General features: G+C 51.7%; 2 protein-coding genes across 3 annotated transcripts in view; one reads left to right on the forward strand and one right to left on the reverse strand.

Moving 5' to 3' along the window:
- The first annotated feature begins 33 nt into the window (after positions 1-33).
- TRAF4 (TNF receptor associated factor 4) lies at positions 34-6237 on the forward strand. Its single transcript, XM_079797058.1, has 7 exons — positions 34-300; positions 3468-3519; positions 4050-4154; positions 4222-4383; positions 4472-4633; positions 4710-4865; positions 5140-6237. Exons 1-7 carry the CDS (start codon positions 158-160, stop codon positions 5770-5772), a joined length of 1413 nt encoding a protein of 470 aa, XP_079653184.1. The 5' UTR covers positions 34-157; the 3' UTR covers positions 5773-6237.
- Positions 6238-9216: 2979 nt separating this feature from the next.
- Positions 9217-18263, reverse strand: part of FAM222B (family with sequence similarity 222 member B) — a 69193-nt gene continuing 60146 nt past the window's right edge. The window contains exon 3 of one of the 2 annotated variants that reach the window (XM_079797923.1): positions 9217-13746. In XM_079797923.1, coding sequence (XP_079654049.1) covers positions 12140-13746 — 1607 coding nt within the window. In that variant the 3' untranslated portion in view covers positions 9217-12139. The remainder of the gene's footprint in view (positions 13747-18263) is intronic. The other variant, XM_079797924.1, reaches the window with a different exon arrangement.

Here is an 18263-nt window from a genome sequence, read left to right on the forward strand (position 1 = left end):
GGGCGCGGCTCCGCCCCCTCTTCCGGCCGCGGGCAGGCGGGCTGGGCCGGGCCGCAGCCAACAGTCGGCGCCGCCCGGAGCCGGGAGCGCGGCCCGAGCGTGGCGCGGGCTGTGGGGCCGCCGCGTGCCCGGCCCCGCTCGCCCGTGCCCGCCCGCCATGCCCGGCTTCGACTACAAGTTCCTGGAGAAGCCCAAGCGGCGGCTGCTGTGCCCGCTGTGCGGGAAGCCCATGCGAGAGCCCGTGCAGGTTTCTACCTGCGGCCACCGCTTCTGCGACACCTGCCTGCAGGAGTTCCTCAGGTGCGGGCCGGGGGCGGCGGGGGTGGCCGGTGCGGGGGGCACACCGCATGGGGAGGGGCTCAGCTCGGAGGCACGCCGGGCCTTTGTCTGCGCCTTGGCCCGGTGACCTCACGGGCGGCCACCGTGACATCACGGGGCGGCGATGATGTCAGGCCCGGAGGGAGAACCCCACGCACTGATCCGTAGGGTTCCGGGTGCCCTCGCCTCCGGCGCCCGGTCGGAAGAATTCAGTACCTTCCTGCGGAGTGGCGGGGGGCAAAGACGCCGTTCCTGACCCATGGCCGGCCCTTCCCCCTCACCTGGGAGCCACTGTGGCCTCATCCTTGAACTTTGAATCCTTCTGGGAAGAGGAGGACAGAACCCTCCCTCCTGCGCTGCACCTTAAACTTCCGGAGTTTTCACCCACCTAACTAACCTCCGGATTTTTCGAACATTGCAAGAACGGCAGCTGTTCTCCCATTTCACAGATGATGAAACGAGAAATCCAGAGAAAGGCTGTGACTTGCCTACGGTCACACAGTTTCTTAAAGGCTTGGCTGGGATTTAAGTCCGGGCTGTGTGGCGCTCAGATCTCCTCTGAAGCAGGAACCTATTGGGTGGCCCTCCCGTCCTGGGGGTCTTGAGTACCTCGGGTGGCCTATAGATCTTAGGGAGGGGGTCGCACCCTGGGCGTTACCGAACGTCCCCTGTTCTCTGAGGACTCAGGTCACCTGGCTCTTGGCATCCGATGAATTCTGGGCGCCCTGTGGTCTTGAATATCCTGCCCGTGCCGGGAACTGCTCAGGCCAGTGTGGGGAGGTCGTGTCCAAGATCACAGGGAAGGCTGGGTCAGTCACTGCCATGTGTCAGGAGGCTGTTTGCTGAGGGGTGCGGGCAAGGAGAGCATCTCTAGGCCTCCTGCCTTTAGTGCACTGTCCCTCCCTCCCTCCCTCCGTCCCTCCGGCTGTCCTCTGCAGCCCCTAGCCTGGCGGAAATCTCAGCAGTGCAGGCTCTTTGTTTTCCGTTCCCCACTGCCTGGGCCGGCTCCTGCCCTCACATATGCTCCCGCACAAGCTGCTGTGCTGCCCCCTCCTCCTATCCCCCCACCCCCCTCCCTCCTCCCTTCAGTGTACACACATTCTCCCCTAGACACACAGCCCCATTGTCTTCTCCAGTGCCCTTCCCCAGCCCTCTGGTTTCCAGATGAGGCCAGCTGAGCACACCCCGCCCCCCAGCTGACCCACCCACACCGCCTCAAGGAAGGATCCAGGAGGGGGTTGCAGGGCCCCTTTTCCTCCGCCGCCCCTGCCCCTCCTCCTCCCGGAAATCCCCTCTTCCTCTCCCACAGCCCCCTCCCCCCATCCTGTCTTCTCCCCTGGGCCTGGGCCTCCACTGCACAGCCTGGAGCAGTCTCTGCCCCTGCCTCCCCCTTTCCCCTAGTGCCTGAATTTCGCTGCTGAGGCCCCTGGAGGGAGGAGGGAAGAGGTGGTTGGACAGGCTCTGCCTCTCACCACCGCAGGATACCATACAAGCAAGGGTGTCCATAGCACGGACGGACCTTTGTCCTGGCTGGGCCCCAAGCTGCCCAGGCTAATCTGCTCGGAGCCTGGGGACTTGCCTCAGTCCCCTCCCTGTCTCCAAAACCATTAAGTCAGCACATTCCTGAAGCAGCCAAGCAGACCCCCTCCCCCATGGCCCACCCCTCTTTCCCCACTCCTGCCAGGTTGGTCCAGGAAGGCTGCTTGCCCTGTGGGCATAGACATACCTCATCAGTGCCTGGGCATGTGTTTGCTTGGTGGCGTGGCCAGTGGTGGTAGTGGGGTCAGGGAGAGGAGGTGGGTGCTAGAAATCCTTTGGGCATTTGGGGCATGAACTGCCCAGGTCCTGCAAAGTACATTATGGACAGGGCTGCCATGTGGCCTCTGCTTCAGCCCGATTCCTGCCTGCCTCCCACATGACTTACTTCTGCCAGAAATACCATGCCTGAGGGCCTTCAGTCCTGCTGGGTGAGCCCTTGCTCTGCCTAGGCCATGCCAGGTGTAACTGGTCCTGGCTGGGGTCAGCAAGGTCTTATTGGCGGAAGGAGGCCTGCTAACAGGTTTCTTGAGTGCTAACAGCCTGCTGGGGATGGGTGGAGGAGAGGGCAGGCAGCGGGCAGGATCAACAGGCTTGGGATTGCATGCAGTGCTCTGAGCAGAGTCTTGGCGGTGCTTGCCTGGACAGTTTTTCTTGTCCTGGCCTCTCTTCTGTGTGCTGTACCGTAAAACAGAACCTACCAGAGCTGTGCACTCAGACAGACATAGCCAGGTGCTGCTTCAGCTGTAGCTTCTGTTCTTTCATCTGCAAAACGGGGGATGTTCAGCCCCTTCTCCGAGACATGGGGTTGAGGACTGGTTGGGAGTGTAAACACAGTGCCTTGGAGGGAGCCTTTCCTCCTCTTTGCTTTAGGGGACACACCCTCGTTAGGAGGAGGGAAGGGATGGGGTGGGTGGCCCCAAGCTGACCTTTGCCCATGGTTCTTGGCTGGGCACCCTCAGATGGGTTGGGAAGCTTTGGCACTTAATCTCAGCCTATCCCTGTTCACCTTGCTCCCCCCACCCCACCCCCATCAGCTTTCAGCCCAGCCAGTGAAAACTAACCTGGGGGGAGGGGATGGCTGGGCAGCCTGTTCTTTCCCAGTCCAGCTGCCATCCTGGGGGAGGGGTGCCAGCTGCCACCTGTTGGCCAAATGCTGTCTGAGGCAGCTGTCTCCGCCTGCACTGGGCCCAGAACTCTCCTTCCCAGGACAAGAGCTGGGGTTTTCTGGGGTCCGGTACCCTCAGGACTGCTTCCCCTCTCAGGTGGGGCTGCCTCAGAACCGGTCTGGTGAGGGCAAGAGGCTGCCCTCGTTAAGGGGGTGGGGCCTGGGGTTCTTCCTTCCCATAGAGTGGAGTCTTTTTTTTAAACACACAGAATTTTTTTATTTTTTTAAAAAATATGTTTTATTGATTTGAGAGAGAGGAAGGGAGAGATATAGAGAGGTAGAAACATCCATGAGAGAGAATCATTGATTGGCTGCCTACTGCACGCCCCCTACTGGGGATCGAGCCCACAACCCTGGCATGTGCCCTGGGGGAATCGACGCTCAACCACGGAGCCACACACGGGGCTATAGTGTGGAGTCTTGACCCTGTCTCCTCTCTTTTCAGTGAAGGAGTCTTCAAATGCCCTGAGGACCAGCTTCCTCTGGACTATGCCAAGGTGGGTCCACAGAGCCAGGCAGAGGCTCTTGCCCTTGGTGGAGGTTGGCAGCCAGTAGGCACAGGGCCAGTGTCAACCTAGTACTTCCGAATCATGTGCCCCCACAAAGGTGGCCTGTTCCCTCCCACCAGGCCAGTTTGCAAATGAGGCCCGTATTTGCCCTGGAGGGCAGGCACAATGCCCAGCTTGTGGGGGTACACAGAGCTGCTCTGTGCCACAGGAAGTGCTCCCCTCCCCTCTGGATGGCTGGCCAGCCCTGTGGCTGAGGGCCAGGACCCCTCTACCAGAGGGAAGTAGGCAGGGGGTTTGAGGGCTGCTTGCAACTAAGCAGGCTGATTGTCATGTGCAGGCATATTGGGGACCCTGGGATCCCGCAATAGAGCAGATACTGCCTGCTGTACCCCTTATCGCTGGGCACAGAGGGGAATGAAGCCCAGGAGAGGCTGTTACTGATTCTAAGGTAGAGCTAGCCTATCAGGGGGGTGGAGGAGGCTCCGACCCTGACCTGTTTCCCCCATTCCCGTCCCCAGATCTACCCGGACCCAGAGCTGGAGGTACAGGTATTGGGCCTGCCTATCCGCTGCATCCACAGCGAGGAGGGCTGCCGCTGGAGTGGGCCACTTCGTCACCTACAGGTGAGGCTCTGATGGGGTGGGGACTCCCCCTCCCTTGGCAGGCACTAACCACAGCTCTTCCTACCAGGGTCACCTGAATACCTGCAGCTTCAATGTAGTCCCCTGCCCCAATCGCTGCCCCACCAAGCTGAGCCGCCGAGATCTGCCTGCACACTTGCAACACGACTGCCCTAAGCGGCGCCTCAAGTGCGAGTTTTGTGGCTGTGACTTCAGTGGGGAGGCCTTTGAGGTGGGTGGGGCCTGGCTGAGGGTAGAGAGAGAGTGGGGCACCTGGTAGCCCGGGATCCCTTAACTCGGCCCCTCTGACATTTCCACAGAGCCACGAGGGCGTGTGTCCCCAGGAGAGTGTGTACTGTGAGAACAAGTGTGGTGCCCGCATGATGCGGCGGCTGCTGGCCCAGCATGCCACCTCTGAGTGCCCCAAGCGCACCCAGCCTTGCACCTACTGTACCAAGGAGTTCGTCTTTGACACCATCCAGGTGAGGCCCTTCCTGAACTGGGCTGTGGGGCAGGTAGCAGGGAGTTAGCTGCTGACCACTGTCTCTGCCACCCTAGAGCCACCAGTACCAGTGCCCGAGGTTGCCTGTGCCCTGCCCCAACCAGTGTGGCGTGGGCACCGTGGCTCGGGAGGACCTGCCAGGCCACCTGAAGGACAGCTGTAGCACTGCCCTGGTGCTGTGTCCATTCAAAGACTCCGGCTGCAAGCACAGGGTGAGATGCCCCTTCTTCTTCCTGTCAACCCCCTTCTTGGTCCTTGAAGCCTGACATAGACGTAGGGCCTGAGCCCTTTGGCGGTCCCTGCTCTGCTGCTCTGAATCTTCCAGTCCTTCCCCCTGCTGGCCAGCTTCATCCTCCTAATGCCCTCAGCCTTCCTCCATCAAAACTGAGCGCCTGCCACCCTGTACCCATTCCTCCCCTCTACCCTGGGCCTACCCGTACTGATAACTCTCCTCCCTTCCCCCATGGCCTGGGGCTTTGCCAACAGTGCCCTAAGCTGGCAATGGCACGGCACGTGGAGGAGAGTGTGAAGCCCCATCTGGCCATGATGTGTGCCCTGGTGAGCCGGCAGCGGCAGGAACTTCAGGAGCTGCGGCGAGAGCTGGAGGAGCTGTCGGTGGGCAGTGATGGTGTGCTCATCTGGAAGATTGGCAGCTATGGGCGCCGGCTACAGGAGGCCAAAGCCAAGCCCAACCTCGAGTGCTTCAGCCCAGCCTTCTACACACACAAGTATGGCTACAAGCTGCAGGTGTCTGCATTCCTCAATGGCAACGGCAGTGGTGAAGGCACACACCTCTCGCTGTACATTCGCGTGCTGCCAGGTGCCTTTGACAATCTCCTCGAGTGGCCCTTTGCCCGCCGCGTCACCTTCTCCCTGCTGGATCAGAGCGACCCTGGGCTGGCTAAGCCACAGCATGTCACTGAGACCTTTCACCCTGACCCAAACTGGAAGAATTTCCAAAAACCAGGCACTTGGCGGGGCTCCCTGGATGAGAGTTCTTTGGGTTTCGGTTACCCCAAATTCATCTCCCACCAGGATATCCGCAAGCGAAACTATGTGCGGGATGATGCAGTCTTCATCCGTGCCTCAGTTGAATTGCCACGAAAGATCCTCAGCTGAGCACAGACAGGGCTCCAGGACAAAGGGGGGTGGAACACGACCTGTCAGGCACTGGCTGAACCTGGAGAAGGGGGCAGGACCCCCTTTCAGCTGCTTCTGCAGCCTAGGTTCTGTTACCCTATTTCCCCTCCCCCCTTCCTTACCACCCTCAGGTGCCTCCTATTGGTGCTTCAGCCCTGGCCGAGCAGGTCTTGGGGTCATCAAGGGCTTGGAAACAAGTGATCCTAAGGCTTGTCTCCTCTCCTGGGCAGGGCAGACATGCCTTGGTGCCGGCCACATTCTACCTGGACTGAGGTGCCTGCTGGTGCTATGTCCCAAGAGCCATAGGGGGGAGGGGGAGTTGGGTAGTTAAGAATCTGTCTTGAAATCTGATTTCTCTTCCCTCTGTGTCTTCTGGTTATTTATTTACTTAGTGCCAGGAGGGCACAGCAGGGAGCCCTGATTTTTAATAAATCCTGAATTGTATTTATTAATTTGGTTCCAGTCTGACTCATCTGGGTGGGTTAGGGCCCTGGAAGGCTGGGCCCAATTGTGAAGGCAAAGGACTAGTCAGACTGGCTGCTGCCTTTGCCCCCAGGACCAGCTGCCCTGATGGGTCGCCCTCTGGTGGACGACAGGGGAAGTGCACCAGGCTTTGTGTGGAAGAGATGCCTGCTGCTGCCCTCTGGTGGTGACACTGTACATGCATTATTTCATTTAATACAACCATCAAGTGAAATCATTTTATCAACATAACAGAACCTATTTTAGTAGGCTGTATTGAAGATTTAATGAGACAAAGCATGTTCCTAGCACAAAATAAGTGCTTGATGAATGTTAACTCCAAAGCCCAGCCCACATCCAGAGACTAAGCTGAGCAAGGGGGCCTTTGAGGTGAACAAAGTGCTTGGATTTTCTCATCTGTACTCATTTTTCATATACACCTCAGTGGGTGCCTATGATTATCCACATTTAACAGATTAAATAGGAACAGAAGAGTGCATTGACTTCAGCTGGTTTGGGACAGGGCCTGGATTCTGTTTCAAGCTCCAGCAATTCCTAGATGTATAGCTTCCCTTTAATTTTGCCATAGTTAGATTTGGATCCTTAACCTTGCTTCCTTTTTGGCAAGTTACTTAGCTATATGGAGAGGCATTTTGCTCTCGCTGGTGAAATGAGAGTAATCCTGCTCACCTAGATTTACTGTAAAGATGATCCAATCAGCATTAAGTGCCTTACTCTTGGCGCCCTGAGAAGAGGCCCAATGATGGGAACTTATCTAGTAGAGGAAAGGTTCAAGGGCTGTAGTTCACCCTGAGGAACTAAGCACCAGCTTAGCCTTCAAAAGGTCAAATTCACCGATCTAGAGACGGGTCCTGGCTGCCTAATAAAGGTGGCCCCTTCATCTGATAAAAACCACCCTGGTACAGTGACTTCTGGAAGCTAATAGGGACAACCATATGCTCTAGCTGGTTTCCTTAAACCAGAGGTCAACCTTTCAGACCTCACTGACCCCCAGTGGTTCTAGGACCACCGGTTGGCGACCGCTGCTCTAGCAGAAGAAATGTCTTACTTTAGCACTTGCTTCAGGCAACAGATGGAACCATCTTTCCAAGAGAAGTCAGATACAATGGATCAAGCTTGGGCTGTCTCTGCTGGCAAGACTGTCACTGCACCGTTGAACGTGCTTCTAGAGTTGTGTGCAACAATGGTGTATTGCAGTCAACTCCATACTCAGGCCTAGCCCTCATTCCAGTGGTGTTACAGGCAGTCATAGTTGCCTTGTGGAACTCAGGCCAGGTTTTTTTTGTGTGTTTTTAATTCTTTTTTAATCCTCATCCAAGGACATACTTAGAGAAAGAAACATCAATGTGAGAGAGGAAAATTGATTTGTTGCCTTCGGTTTGTGTCCCAACTGGGGATCAAACTCACAACTCAGGTATGTGCCCTGGCAACCCTTCTTCAGTGCACAGGATGACGTTCAACCAACTGAAAGGGGGACCGGGGAATCTAGCTGACCCTTGAACAACACGAGTTTGAACTGCACGAGTCCACTTATACGTGGATTTTTTCCAATAAATACTGTAAATATATTGCTTTGTTTTTAAACATTTTTCCTCTTGCTCACTTTAATAGAGCATATACTACATGTAACATACAAAATATGCATTAATCAGCTGTTATTGGTAAGGCTTCCTGTCAACAGGTTATTAGTAAAGTCTTTGGAGTCATTTTAATTTGATACTAGAGGCCTAGTGCACAAATTTGTGCACGGGTGGGGTCCCTCCGCCTGGCTGGCAATCGGGGAGGGGAGGGACTGTGGGAGGTTGGCTATGGGAACGCACTGACCACCAGGGGGCAGCTCCTGCAGTAAGCGTTTGCCCCCCTGGTGCTCAGTGCACGTCATAGCTACTAGCCGGTTGTCCGGTTGTCATGGTTGCTTAGGCTTTTATATATAGATATTTTTATTGACTTCAGAGAGGGAGAGACAGAAACATCAATGATGAGAATCACTGATAGGCTGCCTCCTGCATGCCCCCTACTGGGGATCAAGTCTGCAACCTGGGCATGTGTCCTTGACTGGAATCGAACCTGGGACCCTTCAGTCTTCAGGCTGACGCTCTATCCACTGAACCAAACTTGCTAGGGCTAGAGTCATTTTAGACTATGTAGGAATGGGGGTAGTTAGGCACCTCTAACTTCTTTACCCCCATTGTTCAAGGGTCAACTGTAAGTAGCTCTTATGTTTTCTTTTCATATATATATATATATATACACACACATACATATATATATATATTAGCAGCCCGTTTGCATGAAGATTCGTGCAATAGACCTTCATTCACCGGGCTGCCTGCACCAGTTTTCTGCCGGCACCGGGGACCCAGGCCTTGGCTGTGGCCACTGCCTTCTACCTTCTTTCAGGGTCGGGGCTTGGCCCCGGGCGGCGGCCTTGGGCTCGGCTACACCCCAGCCTCCCTGCTATGGATCGCAGGAGCCGATGCCCAGTGGTTGCCTGCAATCCGGGCAGGCTCCCCGCTGGTGCCCAAGGCCGCACCCCAGCGTCCCTGCAACAGTTTCCTGGTGGGCGTGGCTGGTGGGAGTAGTGAAGGTACGGTCAATTTGCATATTACTCTATTAGGTAGGATATATATATTTATAAAATTGATTTCAGAGAGGGAGAGGGAGATAGAAACATCAATGATGATGCCCTGGCTGGTTTGGCTCAGTGGAGAGAGCGTTGGCCTGCGGACCCAAGGGTCCTGGGTTCGATTCTGGTTGAGGGCACATGCCTGGGTTGTGGGCTCGGTCCAAAGTGCAGGAGGCAGCCAATCAATGATTCCCTCTCATCATTGATGTTTCTATCTCTCTCTTCCTCTCTGAAATAAATTAAAAAAAAAAAAAAAAAAGAAACATCAATGATGAGAGGGAATCATTGATCGGCTGCCCCCTGTACGCTTCCTACTGGGGATCAAGCCCACAACCCGGGCATGTACCCTTGACTGGAATTGAACCCGGAACCCTTCAGTCCACAGGCTGATGCTCTATCCATTGAGCCAAACCAACTAGGGCTATAAGTAGCTCTCTTAAGATTTTTTTTTTCCCCCTGCAGACAAAAAAGGGGAAAGTTCTCCAATACTAAACCCATAAGATTCACCAAGAGTTACTTTTCATTTTACAGATTATAGCACGTATTACCTCCACCTCTGTCAGAGCCCCTCAGAATCCCTGTTGGAGATGGGAGAAGTGGAGGGAGGGACGTTTAGTCTTAAATAGCTTATTAGCAAATTACCCATTTTTCAATGACTTATGATCCTAGGAGTGAAAGTGGCAGTACCCTTCAGACCTCCACAGAAGACATACTAACCCACCAAGGCCCTAACTGTCCTGCCTAGGGAGAGGTCCTGGGGGTTGACCAAATTTCATTCCTTACATCCCAATACCTGGTCTTCAATAATGGATTGGGAGGGCTTCTGAGTAGGATGAACAGGGGTCCCCCTCTTAAAAATGAGAAATTACTTCCCTTCTAGTAAATGAGACGTTAGAAACCACTATAAACAAATAGGACAAGATTGAAAGGTGACTTTTCTTTTTACTGGTTTATAATAATCTTAAAAACCCCATCATACCCATAAACCACCACAGGTGAGAAGATGAGAGAGATGGAGAGTGAATGCTACAGTATGTGGACAGCTCAGGGAAACAGTATTCCCTAGGGGCAGTGTGGGATGGAGGCAGGGATTATAGATAGGAGGCCCTGGTTTGGCCTCTTATTGCTGGTTGGGGGTTGGCTGGCAGAGGGGTGAGGAGCTCAGGGTGAACTAGGAAACATCTCACACCAAAGGCAAGGGCAGTTGGGGACGAAGGTGGGGTCACAGTACATTTTCCATGCAGATTAGGGGTGGGAGTGAGAGCTTCAGAGATTTGTACCCCCACACAGGAAGAGATGGGTTTGAGGTTTGATATAAAGCCCAAAGTTGGTGTCTGGTCCAATTTCCTAAAATGGCAGCTCACCCTTTGGGGAGAGGCATTAGAAAAAAATCACAGCAAAAATATCTGGTTTGGAGCTCAAGCAAGGGTTAAGGGAAGACAGTAGTGCTCTTTCAATTTAACTCAGAGAAGGAAGAATTGGAAGGGGGCCTTGGGTGAGATGGTGGCCAACACCGTGGGAGAAGGCATTGCACCAGAAGCAATAGGTGCTCCTGGGGGCTCAGGGACAGGGAGGTACCAGTGTTCACAGACGTCAGGAAAACCATCAGGAACAATAAATTAGGACTTCATGTTGCTATCATTTGGCATAACACAATCAGGCTTTTTTTTTTCTATTTTTAAATATAAGGCAACTTGCCAACACATAATTTAAAAACTGGTCTTCAGTCACATTGATTCAGATCACTAGAGAATTCTGGCTAAAGAACAGTGGATAGTAGAGTAAACAAACCCCCAAATTTTAAATAAGACCATCAGCTCACATTCCCCAGAGAAGAGAGGGGAAAGGGCTTATTTGGTTAAGGGGGAAAAAAAAAAGGCAGAGCCCAACCATATATGCATCTTTAACAGGAGGGTACAAAAAAAAAAGTACAACAAAACATAATCTAAAGTTACAGAAAAGTTTAAATTTCTAGCCAACTAATTGTCTCTTGGGATTTAGATGTGTTGAGCATGGAGTGGGTATGAGTGAAGAGTGAGCAAGGGGCGAGAGGGGCTGTTTCCAATGTACACCCATCTTCAGCTGTTAGAACCATGCTCATTTGGTAAAGGAAGAATTCAAAGAGCTTAAGGCTTTGTGTTTTTCTTACTTTCTTCATCAAACTGAGGGGCTGCGAAAGGAGGTGTCTAGAAGGTGTATGTACCTGTGGGGCCACTCGCACACAATGCTACTCAAATCCACACTACATCCATACAGAAACATGACATTTAAAACTTACAGTGTAGAGCAATATTCTTAGCCAGTGTAGAGAACCAAAAAGCCTTTTTTTTTTTTTGGTGTTTTTAATTCCAAACTCCAATGTGATCATCCCTTACCTACCTAATTCCTCAAGTAGGATCAGTTTTTTGTTATACTTGTTTTTTGGATGGGGGTGGGGAATCAGGGCAGCAGATGAGTTAGGAGTGGCAACAGTGAGAAAAGGATCTTAGATATGCTGCATGGTCACTGCATTTCTCTAGGGCTGGAAAGGGGAATCAAAAACCAAGATACCAACACAAAGACACACTTTTCCCCCATGTCTCAAGGCTACGGCCAAGTGCCTGCAGGATGCCCTTGAGAGTATGGCAAGGGTAAGTTCAGTGGCTCTGGGATCAATGTTGACATAAACGCCTTAAGGAATGAAGAGAGGCTGAGAAGAGATGAAGACTGGTCAGTTTTGATTTGAGGTCTTTGCGGTGAATAAGGAAATAGCTTCCAGAGCACTTGGGAAGCCTGGCTTTTTAGTCCTAGAGAAAGAGAGACAGAAAAACAGGGAGAGGCCTACCTTAGGAGGCTGGGCACCTATAGCGACCTCACCTAGGGCCCTTAGCTCACTTCAGTCCTAAGGGAAATAGGCAGAGCAGGACAAGACAGGAGGTGGCTGGTGGGAAATGCAAGGGGGGAAGGGAGATGGACTTGGCATAGGACTGACAGGCAGGCATCGAAGAAAAAAGCCTGGGATTGGGATTAGGTCCTAACATAAATCCAAAAACTGCTAGGGCTGGTGGAGGGGAGAGAATGAGGGCACAGAGAATCCCCCCCTGTCCTCAATTAGATCCCACTAAATTCCCTTTCTTAGAAATCTAAGAATGATCACATTGGAGCAGTAAAAATTTGAAACTATCCAATTACTCAAAAGTAAGACTAAACCTAGGAGGGGCTGTATGATGTATAGCTTGTGGAGGGCACCGGGACTACCTATCTATATCCAGGGTGCTGAATATGAAGACTTCGACTATCTGTGGGATCAGGGGCTCGGCTGCCAGGGGCTCGATGAGCCTTGTTTAGCATGGCCAGGCTCTGTTCTCGGAAGCAGGCCTGCTGGAAATCCCCACTTAGGTAATCCACTGTTTGCATCAAGCTGTTCTGGCTTGCCACTGGACCGCCCCCGGTCCCTGCTCGGTAGTGGGCCCCAGCAGCCGCTGCACAGTCGAGGGGTGCACCCGTGGGCTGCCCACCGTGGAACGGCATGGTGAGGTCCTGAGACCCCGAGCTGTCGCTATTGGGAGTGGGCAGAATGTTGTTCCACAGGGGTTGGAAGTAGTGACCATTGGGGTAGGCCAGTGGGGCTGCCAGGCCGTTGACTGGTGGGGATGGGGTTGGCTTCTCCATGGGTGGCTTCAAATGGAAGGACTGTGCCAGGCAGAGTTCCTGCGGGTAGGCAGGGGCCTTGCCCACAAAGCCAGGCCCTGCCAACTCGCGTCCTGTCGCATGCTTGCCTGTCAGACCAGGGGCCGGCGTCCCACCAGCCTCACTGCACATCTGTTGTAGGTGGGCCAGCTGATGCTGGTTCCAGGCAACTGGCTTGAGGTCGTTAGGATAGCCAGTGGGGGCTCGAGAGATGCCCGTGGGCAGGTTGACAGGGCCTGCAGCAGGCAATGCGGCCGCGGCCGCGTGGGTGTGCTCCATGGGATTGACCACACATGAAGGCATTGGTGTGGGGATGCTGTGGGTCGACACCCGGGTGCTTGCATTGATGAGCAGACTGCGACTAATGGGGCTGGGGTTGGCGATCTGGCCCTCACACACTGAGGTAGTGCTGATGCCTGCCCTCGTCTGGCAAAACTGGTTGATCTGGTGCACAATGCTGCTCAGGTCCGGGGGCTGGCTGTGCTGCAGAGTGGCCGCCATTGAAAGGGGGATAGTTGAGGTAGACACGGTCACATTCGGGGGGGCATCTGAGTCTGGCATCTTCCGGCCTCCATGCAACAAGGAACTGGGGGGATGCTGGAGACCTTGGTGAGACAGACCCTGAGGGTGGACCAAGCCCTGGGTTTGGGCCATGGGCTGAGGGTGGCCCAGGCCCTGAGGCTGCTGGAGGCTCTGAGGATGGGGCAGCGCCTGGGGTGGCGGGATACCCTGAGGGTGCTGCAGCGTCGGGGGAGGGGCATGGGCCAGGGTCTGTGCATGCTGCAGGGCCTGCTGGCGGGCCAGAGCCTGGGCCTGGGGGTGGGCTAAAGTGCTGGGTGCCACAGTAGCATAGGGCACCACTGGGGGGTTCATGATGGCCTCAGGGAGCAACCGGGCTCGGGTGCCGTCAAAGTCCTTGAGTATGCTTTTGGCTGGCACTTTGACAATGGCAAGCAGGCCCGCCTTGGTGGCAGCCTGAGTCGGGTAGGGGCTGTAGCGCTGGGCTGATGTGTCGAGGCCGTTCACAGTACGACGAACGTGTTTCCGCTGGGGAACCTTCACACTGTTGGGGAAGATTTTTATAGTCAGTGGGTTGTTTGCGACCTTCTTAGCATACGCGTCCAATTCGGCTGGGGTAGGATAGTGAGCAGTTCTCATTTTCTGTGTAGTGTCCCCTAGAGAGAGAGAAGGGGAAGGAGAGCAAAGAAGGAGAGGGAGCTCATCAGTGCCAAGCCAACCAGCCTTCTAGATTCCCCTTTTGAGGGTGTAAAAGGTGGGGGAGGTGAGGGGCTAAGTTGTCTCCCTAGCCTTCGAGTCAGACCCTGCCTCAGGCCCCATCAGTACTTATAATGGGCCAGGCCTTGTGCTAAGCGGCAGGCTATCTGCTTTAGGAAGCAGGTACTATCATGATGCTTGTTTTACAAATGACATCACTAAAGACAGAAATAGCAGAGCAACTTTCCAAAGTCCAGTATCTGGCAGAGACAGAAGCTGGCCAATTCTCACAGAGTTGTTCTTCAACACTGAGCTCCCCCAAGTTCCTACCAGCCCATGCTGGCCTGGGTATTGCTGATTCTAAGCAGAGCTGCTTGTGAGAGCCCTCAGTCCCTTTCCCCAGGACATCCTGGTAAAGAGGGCAGCCAGAGTGACTACTCTTCCATCTGCAGTGGCCAGTGAGGCATCAGCTTTCTCCTTAGCATTGGCAGCTGGGGCGTCATGCCCATTGGGTGGGCATCCTGGCACAGGAGACAGGATGCTTCTTTTTTAGGAGCAGAGGAATAAGCTGCCAACATCCCTCTCCCATCCCATGTCACAAGTTCACTTTTGTTTACAGCTTACTTTCAGCCTGATTGGGTAAAGATCAAAAGGCTTTATTTCCTTGAGGGGGGTGACAATAATGACAGGGCAGCGGAGAGGGAATTTGAGAAGAAAGGATTCAGAGAATCTTTTAAGTCCTGAGAGCCAAAAATAGTCTGTATTCGGCCCTTGTCAGCTGTCACTTTCCAAAATGAAAGAGGAAAAAACTGACTTCCTTTGGAGACTGCGGAATTACCCACTCAATGCGCCTCATTAATGTTAACAGTCTCTTTGTTCCCATCTCCAGTTGCCTCCCATCAGGGGGCTCCAGCGGATGTTGTGCTTCCAGTCAAAAAGGAAAAGGTTCTGAGAACAAGAGCTCTTTCAGGATGCCAGGCTCCTGCAAGGGGTCTCTGCTCTGTTACCCCTGTCTCTGAGGGAGGATCTCCCCTGAGTTTACACAGAAGGTGCTTAATAAAGGCTCGCTGAGTGACTAAGTACACAAACTGCCCAAAGCAGAAGGAAGGGGGCTTGGCTGGGAACCTAAGCTCAGCTAGCAGATTCCCTCCCTACTTCCTCCCCTTGCAGAAGGCAGCCATACAGAGCAGGGACTAGGCTGACTGAATGCTGGGCTTGTGACTTCAGCTGGCTTGGCTCAAGGAGACCTTATTTGAAAATCATGTCACTGGGCATCCACTGGAAGAGAAGTAGGCTAGTGACTGTGCTAAAGAAGAGGGCACAGATGCCATCCTTTGGTGACATTGCTGGTTAGTTGGCAGCAACTGCTTAGAAACTGCTGTTCTTGGAAGCAGGAAAAGAAAGCTCAAGTCTAGGATGGGCAGAGAATTCAGGTCCACACTCAAGAATGTAGAACTTAGCAAAAAGAGTACAGAAAGGAAAAGGCTTAATGCTTTCAAATACTGGAACAATGCCTTGAACTTAGTAGATAGGCAAACATATTTAAGGATCTGCTTTATTTACCGAATAAATGCTCTACCCATAAAGGAAATGTCTGTAAGATGACAGATTTCATGAACATCTTAAAATGATGAATGTGATGGTGACAACTGGGGTGGGAAGGAGAGGAAGGCAGAGAGGCTCAGAAATTGTTCCCATCCACTAGGTAGCACTAGCTGCTGAGGAGGGTCAAAGCTCTGAGAGCAGAGTTTGAGTTCTGCTTTTTGTAGGCCACTCTCCCTTAACTACCACGCGTCCAAAATGGAAGCCATCTCCACACGCCATGATATTTTGAATTTAATTGCATCTACAGACGCTTATGGCGTACCAAGGGTTAATGGGCTTCAGTCTCCATAAAGTGGAGCCATTTTCTGACCCTTCTTACATTCTCCTTGACAATAAGACATAAAAAAAAAAAAAAAGCCTAGAATCACTGAGAGATAGTTCCTAAACTCAAGGTACCAGAATTCCATTAGAAACTGACCTGGTCAGCCACTGGACCTAGGTGTCTGTCTGACTGGTCAAAATCATGTAACACTCCTAGCTCAGTGTCTTAGCTACAGCAGATATGTAGCAAATACTTGTTAAGTGCCATCAGTATGGGGACTGCCTGACTGAACAAATGGGCTGAGGAATGGGAGTTTGAAGCTACTGAGTTTTAGTTCAGACAGGAAATAACGGTCTGCCCCTGGGCTCTCCTCCATGTTAGTGGGCTTTTCTCCTTGAGGGCCAAGAGAGAGGAATACAGTTGAATAACAGAGCTCCTTTTAAAATTTTATTTATTTATTTATTTATTTATTTATTTATTTATTTATTTATTTTGAGAGAGAGAGAGAGAGAGAGAGGAAGGTGGGGTGGAGGAGGGAGGGAGGGAGAAGAAGAAAGAAGAAAGAAGGAAAAAGGAAGAAGATGATGAAGAGAGAGGGCACAAGCCATGGATTTGTTCCACTTATTCATGCATTCATTGGTTGATTCTTGTAGGTACCCTGACCGGAGATCAATAGAGTTCCTTTTTTCAAGTCAGTACCAACTCTCAGGTGTTTTTTTCTAGCAGAGGCAGAAGGCACGCATTCAGGAGTATGACACTGACATTGATTAGTTCTTTTTTTCCCCACAGGCCAAGGCTAATTAGTTCTTATCCTGCCTCCACTGATGTTGACAGCAGTGATGGGGGTAGTCAAATAAAGGGACAAGAATCCAAGGGAAGTAACGGATGGGAGGGGAGGGGAGGGGAGACACAGGCTACAGTATTTTTATTAAGGAAGAATCTCAAGGATGAGATGAGTATATTGGACAAGAGGCCATATTCTGGGAATTCAGTATCAACCACTTCACTTATCAGACTTAAGCCCAACCCTTTAAAAAAGGTCAAGTTCTAAAATAATAATAAATAAATAAATAAATAAGGTCAAGTTCTTTACAATACTTTTAAAATATATATATTTTTTTATTGATTTCAGAGAGAAAGGGAGAGGGAGAGAAAGAAAACATCAATGATGAGAGAGAATCATTGATTGGCTGCCTCCTGCACACCCCATACTGGGGATTGAGCCCACAACCCAGGCACATGCCCTAACTGGGAATTGAACCATCACTTCCTGGTTCATATGTTGACGCTCAACCACCGAGCCACTTCAGCCAGCTCTCAATACTTTTTATCTCAGTCCTCACACACAGGCATCCTGGAGTCTCTCTTTCTTCTATAACATCTTAAGTGCACAGCTAACACAGATACCACAGCTTTGTAAGTAAATTACTTATATATCAAATGCCAACTGAGTCATTAATCAAGACACTGAGGCAGTATAAAGAGTAGGGAATATGTGGTTAGAAAAAAAGAGAGATCCAGATTCAACTACTGACTTTATTATCTAACTACCCAGTCTCAGGTCATTCCTCATTTATAACAAACAGGTATATGATATCTACTGTCCTGCTTCACAGGATTACTAAGATCAAGAGATCCAACGAATGGGAAAATAGTCTGTGGACAGGAACAATGACTGTTGATATTTATTATTTAAGGATATCAGTTTTGTCTAAGTCTGTCCAAAGATAGGACAAAGTAACCTGACAAAGGAAGCTCCAACTGTAGGACACCCTGGACTTGAGTCTGAGAGTTAAATGTAGCCGAAAGCACTTTTGTCTGTTCTTGGGACTAGGGGGAAATCTGCTTGAATACAGCTTCCCCACAGGGACCTCCCTATGTATCCTTCTATTTTGAAGGTCAGATGACATGGGTGGCATATACAGCAGAAACCTCTATCTCTAGGTGGAGCGGCACAAGCAGTGTATTTCTATTGCAAGCTTTGGAACCTGACCCGAGTGTGAGTTCTAGCCCCGTCACTGAACTGTAATGTCATGTTGGCAAGTGGCAAACACTCTGTGCCTCATCCTTAAAAGAAAGATAAGAGTGTCTCCTATACAGAATTATTGAGGAATGAATAATAACATATATAAAAATACTCAACAGGCCCTAGCCAGTTTGGCTCAGTGAATAGAGAGTTGGCCTGTGGACTGAAGGGTCCCGGGTTCGATTCTGGTCAGGGGCACGTGCCTGGGTTGCGGGCTCGGTTCGCAGTGTGGGGTGTACAGGAGGCAGCCGATCCATGATTCTCTCTCATCATTGATGTTTCTATCTTTCCCTCCCTCTTCCTTCCTCTCTGAAATCAATAAAAATATATTTAAAAAAACATATAAAAATATTCAACAGGCCCTAGCCAATTTGGCTTAGTGGATAGAGCATCAGCCTGCGGACTGAAGGGTCTCCGGTTGGATTCCGGTCAAGGGAACATGCCTGGGTTGCGGGCTCAATCCCCAGTAGAGGGTGTGCAGGAGGCAGTTGATCAATGATTCTCTCATCATTGATGTTTCTATCTCTCTATCCCTCTCCCTTCCTCTCTGAAATCAATAAAAAGTATTCAAAAAATGTATATAT

Source organism: Cnephaeus nilssonii, assembly GCF_951640355.1.
Source record: "Cnephaeus nilssonii genome assembly, chromosome: 19".
Classification (NCBI taxonomy): Eukaryota; Metazoa; Chordata; class Mammalia; order Chiroptera; family Vespertilionidae; genus Cnephaeus; species Cnephaeus nilssonii.

Excerpts from the sequence above, each read along its gene's own strand:
- TRAF4 (XM_079797058.1), top strand. The coding sequence starts at position 158 with ATGCCCGGCTTCGACTACAAGTTCCTGGAGAAGCCCAAGCGGCGGCTG. Across the intron at positions 4,155-4,221 it reads GGCCACTTCGTCACCTACAG|GGTCACCTGAATACCTGCAG; the intron begins GTGAGGCTCTGA and ends TCTTCCTACCAG. Across the intron at positions 4,866-5,139 it reads ACTCCGGCTGCAAGCACAGG|TGCCCTAAGCTGGCAATGGC; the intron begins GTGAGATGCCCC and ends CTTTGCCAACAG.